The sequence below is a fragment of the Austrofundulus limnaeus genome, unplaced genomic scaffold (assembly GCF_001266775.1).
Source record: "Austrofundulus limnaeus strain Quisiro unplaced genomic scaffold, Austrofundulus_limnaeus-1.0 Scaffold89, whole genome shotgun sequence".
NCBI classification, from domain to species: domain Eukaryota; kingdom Metazoa; phylum Chordata; class Actinopteri; order Cyprinodontiformes; family Rivulidae; genus Austrofundulus; species Austrofundulus limnaeus.
Genome location: NW_013952491.1, coordinates 268,626 through 276,087, shown reverse-complemented (window position 1 = coordinate 276,087; position 7,462 = coordinate 268,626). Strand labels below are relative to the sequence as shown.

Below are 7,462 nucleotides of genomic sequence, written 5' to 3'. Positions count from 1 at the left end.
ATCAAATACTTATTTCACACAATAAAATGGAAATTAATGATTTAAAAATCATACATTGTATTTTTCTGGATTTTTGTTTTAGATTCCATCACTCACAGTTGAAGAGTACCTATGATAAAAATTACAGTCATCTACAAGCTTTGCAAGTGGGAAAACCTGAAAAATCAACAGTGTATCAAATACTTGTTCTCCCCACTGTATATGGATACAACGTTGAATAAAACAACATAGTTACTACTTTTTTATTAATCAGGTGTCAGATTTTACCTAGTATACCAACAATTTTGGTCATTTTTGTACTTTCAGCACTAATGTGAGGTTTCCTGGATAATGAATCATATTATAACACCTTTCATACAACTTTCAGTGGTTCAGGTCCAGCTGCAGGGTTTCAGTCAGGTTCTGGACCGGTTCAACACCTCGATTCTTTTCCTTTTGACCCGTTCTGTTGTAGGCCAGCTGCTGGGTTTGGATCATGGTTCTGTTGGACCCAGTTTGGTCCAAACTTCAGCTGTCAGATGGACTCACATCTAGAACCCTTTGGTTTACAGAGGTCATGGTTTACCACCATGTGGACTGCTGTGCATTCTGGGTWAACATCYTCCCTTTGGTCCTGGTTCTGGTCCACAAGTCTTGTGGTTCTGCCATGTTGGGTTTTTCGAGAGAACAGGCCTTGACCTTTGACCTGCTAACTGAAGCCTGTGGAGTCTGACACGGAGCTGGTCTCTCTGAACATTGCGCTGTCTGCCCTTCAGGGTGAATCTGCTGGTGGCTGTCCTGTAGATGGATGGACTCCGGTGACCTTTGACCTTCTCAGATTGACGCCTCTCTGAGGTCATTGCTGATTTCTTTCCACACACCTGATCCAGATCAGAGCTCTCCTGAACCTCTGAGATCCTCTGGACCCAGATCCTGGTTCAGTTTTTGTTTCAACATCAACAAATTGTGTTTTTGTTCACTTCAGGTCAGATTTGAATAATTTGAAAACTTGTAAAGATTATTTTTATAATCTGAAACATTAAACCTTCCAACTAAAAGAGGCTGAACTTTCTTTTAGTTTACATTCGGCCTTTCTCTTTTTCTTTACCAACAAAAGTCCCATTTTTATTCCTACGATGCAGAACTCCAACCTTGAGTTTCTGTAAAAGCAGCAGACTCGGTCTGAGGGAGAACCAGTCCCTCTCTGGATCAACCTGAACAGGTTCTAAACTGAACGAATTCTTTAGTTTTTCTGAGGTTTAGCTGTAAAACCATCAGTAATCCTGGCTGTTCTCAAATGTTGCTTTTGTTATTAGACACTAAACACTTGGTGTTTAATAACAAAAACAACATTTGAGAACTTATCAGATGTGTAGACACCATGAATTTCATTGGATTAGTAATCCCGTCTGTTCCTGCAGGAGTGGAACCAACACGTCAAAGATCTCCGACATGTTGAGAACAAACGACGTCTCCTGGACATGTGAGTGGTTCAGACAGCAAACTGTTAACAACACTTTAATAATAAAGCACTATTTATACTATATAAGTCAATAAATGTTCCACATTTGATTTATTGTATAGAAGTCTGGGGGAAAGCTTGTAAAACAATTACTAATCCTATATTTATTTTACAGAGGAGCTGTTAGAATTATCACCAGAAAACATTACTGTCACCCATCAAATATATTATTTTATCAGTAGAAATTATTTAAATTTTACGAGTTGGTTGATTATAATATTTTACAAGTTGTGAATAAAACACATAAAAATGTATTACCTTTGAACATTCAATCAAATTTTGTTGAGATGGAAAGTTGTTATAATCTTAAGGGACTAGAATTTTTTGTAAAATCTAAAATTTGAACACATTTAAAGGACAGATGTACTTCAGTTATTAAGATTATGGAATAATCTGGATAATTATTATAAAAATGCTGGCTCAATTAATTTGTTTAGGGAATGATAAAAGTTAAATTGTTAAAGAAATATGAAATAGTATAATTTGTATTTGTAAGAGATACTGTTTGAGAAGTTGAATTTTTTGTTTAGTTTTATTATTTGATCATTATTGTTTGAAATTAATATTTGTTGCAAATAGGGGCAGATATAAGTTTTTTCTTCTTTTGCTACCTTTCATTAGTGTGCATTGCCAATGCAATGCACAGTATTGTGATTCTTTTCCCATCCAAGTCATCTCCACTTTGGCACGCTTCTCCTCCTACATACTTTGTCCTAGAGCTGCCATTGTAATTTATATCTGTAAAGCTCATGTGCCAAATGATGGCTATGCCTTTTGGTGCCTGTACAACTTATAGTTTTTGAAATATTAATGTTTAATAATTTACAATGGGAGTCAATGGAGCCTTGTATTGGTCCAAATACTGCCCCCTGCTGTATCTACTCAGTACTGAACCATAGTTTAACAATATTTAATTTCAATAGTTCAGTGGTTACAATACTAATATGATTGTATTTTGATGTTTTACTATAATGTCCTAATATTGCTCTATTGCTGTAATATATTGCAGTTTAGTGTCAACAATTGCATTGGCAATGTGGCCTCTTTCTGCACACATACAAACCAACCCCTGGCAGTACACTCTGCCATAGCTCCACTGGTCTCTTGGTTAACTCTACGGGCTTTTATGTGGGAGATCAGGGTTGAAAACCCAGCTACAGCAACTTTAACAAAAAATCTCTACAAACTTCATATTGTCACACAATTACCTTAATTACAAACACCTGCTGACTTGACAGGCACAASCTGGTATAGAAAACACRTTTGAACTTGGTCACAGTTCATTCTGCAAGTCCACTGCTGCAGGCAAAGCCATGCTACATGGCAGTCTACACTTGTTTTTACATTGTAAAAACCCATGTCTAGTTTTATTTCATTTGTGTTTTGTTGTATGTAAATGTTTTGTTTTTGTTTTTATGAAATGAATAAAGTTAATAATAATAATAAAATCAAATCAACTTTATAAAGTGCTTTAAAACATTGGCCGCTGACACAAAGTTCTGTACACGAGGGGCCAAAAACAATAAAATAAATCCACACTAAAAACAAGCAAAAAAAACAAAAAACAAAAACAAAGCTAAAACAAACCAAATTGCGTTAAAAGCCAGTGAATAAAAATAAGTTTTAAGATTAGTTTTAAAAACAGGCTGGAAAAGACATGAAAACAGAATATTTGAATGTCTCTGATGGGAGAAAGAATAAAAACTAATAAAACCTGAAGGTGTTGCAGCCTGAGAGGACAGGATTCAACAAAACATGTCCTCAGTGGTCATAATGTTTTGGCTGATCCGTGTGGATGTGTCTCTAAAGGAAGTTTCATGTCCTGTTTCAGGTATCCAGACTGGAAACCTGGGATGGCTTCGGGGAGGAGGTAAGACCCGGTGCTGTTAAAGGTTTCTGAGAGGCCTGGTGGTCCCAGAGTCCTGACTCTACAGGTCCTGAGCCCAGGTTGTCAGGAAGGACCTGAAACGGTGCCTAAATCTGTCTGGATGTTGTTTTTCAGCGGGGGGCACAGGGACACCCCCAACCTGTCCCCAGGCCTGCTGGGACCACCCCCCTTGTCTTCAGGTTTCTCAGGCGGGATGTCCTCCAGCTGGGGTGAGACACCGATGTCTTTCATGTCCCGAGACAGGACGGGACAGTCTCTGTTTATTACCACAACATAAATATTTATTTATTTATTTATTGTATTTGTAATGAATTTTATTCTGTTCATATTTTATTTTATACTTCATCCTAACTGGTTTTTATTGGTTTTTACTGTATTTTACTGTAGTTTTCTCAGTTTTGATCTTGAATGAAGCTGGATCAGGTTCTGGTCCAGTTTTTAACGTTCTGTCTTGTTTGTCAGGAGACGGCCGCGGTCTGTCTGGAAACAAACTGGTTCAGAACACGGTGAGTCCAGACTCTGCTGCCATCATGTCTCTGATGGACATATCATGTCTGTGTGGATGTCTCATGTCTCTGATTGTCTCTGATGGACATATCATGTCTGTGTGGATGTCTCATGTCTCTGATTGTCTCTGATGGACATATCATGTCTGTGTGGATGTCTCATGTCTCTGATTGGACGTCTCTGCTGTCTCCTCAGAGGCGGAGCAAAGTGGTGGTGGTGAAGTACGACAGGAAGCCTTTGAGCAACAAGACTCTGTTCGCCCTCGCCGAGATGTTCGGCACCCTCAGAGAACACCTGATCCTTGACAAAAAGGTAGGCCGACTGGCTCCGCCCCCTCAGGAGAAACGTTGGGTTCAAAGCTTTGGACACAGATGTGGAACCGTACGGTGGTTCCTGCAGCAGAAAGTTCTGACTCGATTGATTCTTTAAGATGTTAGGATTGATTTTTTTTACGGTTACTTTAAAATCAAACCAAGCTGAAGACAGGATGTCCACGCTGTCCCCACAGCTGCTTTGTCTTTGTCTCAGCCTGTGTGTCTCCTTCAGGCCTTCCTGGAAATGGACACTCATGAAGAAGCTCTGGACATGGTGAAACACTACAAACAGAACCCGACCTCTCTGTACGGCAAACCCATCACCTTCTACCTGTCCCAGAGYCTGATGGTCATTGAGGTAACTGAGCTGCTGCTTTCACGTCTGCAGAAAAACAAACAAAAAAACTCAGACTCTGGTTCCGGTTCTCAGAAAGATCCGATGCGCAGGAGGACCATGGACCGSCCTGTTCGGGAGCTCAAAAGTCAAGGCAGCAAAGTGGTTTTCTTCTCCCGCCTGCCCAGRGAGGAGCACAAGAAGAGGGAGCTGCTGGTCGTCGCTGAGCGCTTCGGCGTCGTGGAGAAATACCTGTTTCTAAAAGAACAGGTAAAACCCGGACCTTCACAGACCGACCAGAACCGCAGAGGAGGAAGAAACCCAACGGGTTTGTTTTTGTCCAGGCCTTCGTCCAGCTGGGGACAGAGGAGGACGCAGACATGCTGGTCAAGTATTACAGCAGGAACCCGCTCATCTTGGACGGACGCAGCGTCAACCTCAACATCTGCGAAAAATACAAAACCCTCAAGTGAGTACACATCTGGCTCCGCCCAGTTATCATGACGATGGTGGTAAATATTAGTCCGCTAGTCTGTCTGCTAGTTAGTTTAGCATACGGCAGTGGAGGAAGTGAATGAAGCCAGTCCGTGTTGATRAGGCTTCTATTTTAAATTTGTCTGACAAATCAGCAGCTCTCATTTACAGTCGTCTCGTTCAGCTCGGTACTTTTCTCCTCTCGGGTTGTTTACAGCACGCAATTTTCTGTTCGCTTTTTAACTTAGCCTCCTTCACAGTGGAGCTGGCACACATATGTCATGGCCAACCGATCCAATCATTTTAAACTTAAGCAGAGGCCACGCCTCCAGCAAGAATCACTTCTCTATAGCCGGGAGTCCAGACCCTCGTACGAAGCAAAGTGAAGGACAAGAGTCTGGTTTTTATCAGGCTAGCAAAAAACATGGAAAAAAAATAATAAATGTGAAAAGCTACAGGTCGGAAATATGAAAAGCGAAAAGTCGGAAAAGCAACAAGTCAAAATTTGAAAATGTAAAAAGCTACAGGTCGGAAAAGCAAAAAGTTACCGTTTGGAAAAGCGAAAAGTCAGAAAAGCGAACAGCTACAGGTCGTAGATATGAAGAGCTAAAAGAGGCATTTAGACTACCTAAAAGCTAAAAGTAGCTAAACACTGGTGATGTGATGTAAAAATAAACAAGTGTAGAGAAAATAACGKAACTTTACTGGATAAATCAAAACAAATATTGTTTGTTCTCTCCTCAGTGTGAGCCACAGGTACGTCTCTCAGAACTGGAGGAGCAGCCRACCAGAACCCTCCCACTCCAGAACCTCCAAGTCTTCATCCAGCAGCCGGGACGAGAAGGAGGAGGAGAGAAGGAAGAAAAGGAAGAGGGACGTGGAGACTAAGGAGGAGAAAAAGGAGGAGAAAAAGAAAGTGGAGAAAAGGGAGGTGAAGAACCAGGAGGAGAGGAAGGTGATAAAAGAGGATATCAAGGAGAAGACTGAGGAGAAGCCTGCAGCGGAGGAGGAGGAAGAGGCCGAGGAGGCGTCTGAAGTGTTGCAGGGAGGAGAGGATGAAGAGGAAGATGCGGAGGAGGATAAAGAGGTGGAAGAGAAAGAAGAGGAAGAGAAGGAGGACAAAGATCAGGAGGAGCCAGAGAAAGCTGAGTCTGTGAATGAAAAAGAGGAGGAGCAAGAGGAGGTGAAGAAAAAAACTTGAGCTGACTGTTAAGACGAAATGAAACAATTTCTAAGAGGTGTTTGTGACACAGGTTCCTGTCGAGGATGATGTCACAGCTGGGGGCGGGGCCACACAGGAGGAGGGGCCAGAGSGACAAACTGAAGTGACAGAAACCGAAACTCCAACTGACGAAGACAAAGATGAAGAACCTGCCGGAGAGAGCTGTGAGGCGGAGCCAGATGAAGACCAACCTGAAGACCAACCTGAAGACCAGGTGAGACGGCTCAGAGTCACCTGTAGACCAGGTGAGATGACTCAATGTCACCTGTAGACCAGGTGAGATGACTCAATGTCACCTGTAGACCAGGTGAGACGGCTCAATGTCACCTGTAGACCAGGTGAGACGGCTCAATGTCACCTGTAGACCAGGTGAGACGGCTCAATGTCACCTGTAGACAAGGTGAGACAGGTCAGAGTCACCTGTAGACCATGTGTGACGGCTATGAGTCACCTGTAGACCAGGTGAGATGGCTCAATGTCACCTGTAGACCAGGAGAGAATGTCACCTGTAGACCAGGTGAGAATGTCACCTGTAGACCAGGTGAGAATGTCGCCTGTAGACCAGGTGAGACAGCGCAGTCACCTGTAGACCAGGTGAGATGGCTCAGTCACCTGTAGACCAGGTGAGATGGCTCAGAGTCACCTGTAGACCAGGTGAGATGGCTCAGAGTCCAGGTGAGACAGCTCAGAGTTCAGGTGAGACGGCTCAGAGTCACCTGTAGACCAGGTGAGATGGCTCAGAGTCACCTGTAGACCAGGTGAGACAGCTCAGAGTCCAGGTGAGACAGCTCAGAGTTCAGGTGAGACGGCTCAGAGTCACCTGTAGACCAGGTGAGACGGCTCAAGAGTTAGCCCCTCCTCCACAGTGACCTCAGCAGACCATACTATTTACAGAACACCTTGGCCACACCCCTGTGGGCAGTACCTCTTCAGCTCTGAAATAGCAGAAATGTAAAAATTATTCTTGCTGCTGAAGGGAGACACGTTAAAAGAGACACATTGATCAAATTAAACTAAATTAAAATTCTAAACAATCACAAGACTTTATCTAAAACTCAATCAGTCCCAAAATGTCCTTCAGATGGATCAGGACTTCCAGGAGAACCTGGAGGACTTTGTCACGCTGGACGAACTGGAAGAAGATGAAGGCGAAGGTGACAAAGACTCAGATTCTACAGGTTTGTGACGATGTGATGTTTTATCATCAAAAAGGTCTAAAAAC

The 7,462-nt window shown here is 42.5% G+C and overlaps 1 protein-coding gene across 1 annotated transcript in view; it reads left to right on the top strand.

Moving 5' to 3' along the window:
- matr3l1.2 (matrin 3-like 1.2) overlaps positions 1-7,462 on the top strand; it is a gene marked incomplete in the record, with an annotated part of 17,677 nt that overhangs the window by 6,062 nt on the left and 4,153 nt on the right. Inside the window, 11 exon segments of the mRNA XM_014012157.1 lie at positions 1,401-1,462; positions 3,333-3,371; positions 3,504-3,598; positions 3,852-3,895; positions 4,092-4,208; positions 4,443-4,568; positions 4,641-4,814; positions 4,889-5,013; positions 5,763-6,201; positions 6,272-6,454; positions 7,322-7,418. Coding sequence (XP_013867611.1) covers positions 1,401-1,462; positions 3,333-3,371; positions 3,504-3,598; positions 3,852-3,895; positions 4,092-4,208; positions 4,443-4,568; positions 4,641-4,814; positions 4,889-5,013; positions 5,763-6,201; positions 6,272-6,454; positions 7,322-7,418 — 1,501 coding nt within the window.